Source organism: Aphanomyces invadans (genome assembly GCF_000520115.1).
Source record: "Aphanomyces invadans strain NJM9701 unplaced genomic scaffold supercont1.287, whole genome shotgun sequence".
Classification (NCBI taxonomy): domain Eukaryota; phylum Oomycota; class Saprolegniomycetes; order Saprolegniales; family Verrucalvaceae; genus Aphanomyces; species Aphanomyces invadans.
The window spans coordinates 8,556-9,440 of record NW_008580432.1 but is presented as its reverse complement, the minus strand read 5'-3'; the positions used below and the strand labels follow the sequence as shown (position 1 = coordinate 9,440).

The 885-nt window shown below is 41.9% G+C and overlaps 1 protein-coding gene across 1 annotated transcript; it reads right to left on the bottom strand.

The window, feature by feature from the left end:
• Positions 1-401: 401 nt before the first annotated feature.
• Positions 402-836, bottom strand: H310_15276 (hypothetical protein; the record flags this gene model as incomplete). The annotated part of the gene is made up of 1 exon (XM_008883262.1): positions 402-836. One exon carries the CDS (start codon positions 834-836, stop codon positions 402-404), a length of 435 nt encoding a protein of 144 aa, XP_008881484.1.
• Positions 837-885: the final 49 nt, after the last annotated feature.

Sequence of the window (885 nt, the reverse complement as noted above, 5' to 3'; positions counted from 1 at the left end):
AACTGAAAAAAGTTTATTATATGTCAACATTTCATGATTTTGTTGAGCTAAATATGGACAGGGGCTAAAGAATTATGGTGCATGCATGGGGATCAAGAGAAATAGATGAATAGCATACTGTATTTTAAATATACCTAATATTGGACTACTATTTATTATAAATCTATAAAATTCATGTTTTTAACTGCAGAAGGACTTTGTATATATATTCTATATATAACTACGATTTTGATTTTTAACAAAAATGATACTTCCTCTGTTCCACAATGAAGCCCACCTTTATATAAATGTGAATTTTATATGAAAGTATGTAAACAATTAAATAAAAAAGGTTCGTCGACCTGTATTTTTATTCAAAATTGCTGTTTTACGACCAGAGACTGCATGCTATCATACATTTATTACTCATCTGAAACTAACTCGACGCCAACTAATTGAGAGTAAATGGAATCCACATTGGACAAGTCGGCTTCGTCTTGAAACTGACAACCATTGTCGAAGTGGTCACTGAGAATGGCAAGAGAGCGCAACGTCGAACGCTGGAAAGCTGGGGCACCTTTGATCCTGGCTTCGAGTTCAGCCATGTTCAGCTTGCGTGGCCTCCCGCTGTTCGCCTTGATCATGGAACGCACATCAACCATGCCGTCCACCTCCCGTGTCTCGCAGGCGCGCTTCCAAATCTTGGCCAGTGCTCCCTTGGTGACCTTGAACTCATCGCAGACCTTCTTGAGCTCGCCATGCTTGATGCGGCCGTTGGCCTTGAGCAGCGACATTCTAATGTAGATGTCAATGCGCTGAGCATCCGTCAACCGTTTGGTCGTCGTGGACGACTGCATCGCAGAACTTGCGTAGGTCACTAGGCATGCGCCGATAGGAAGCGATTCC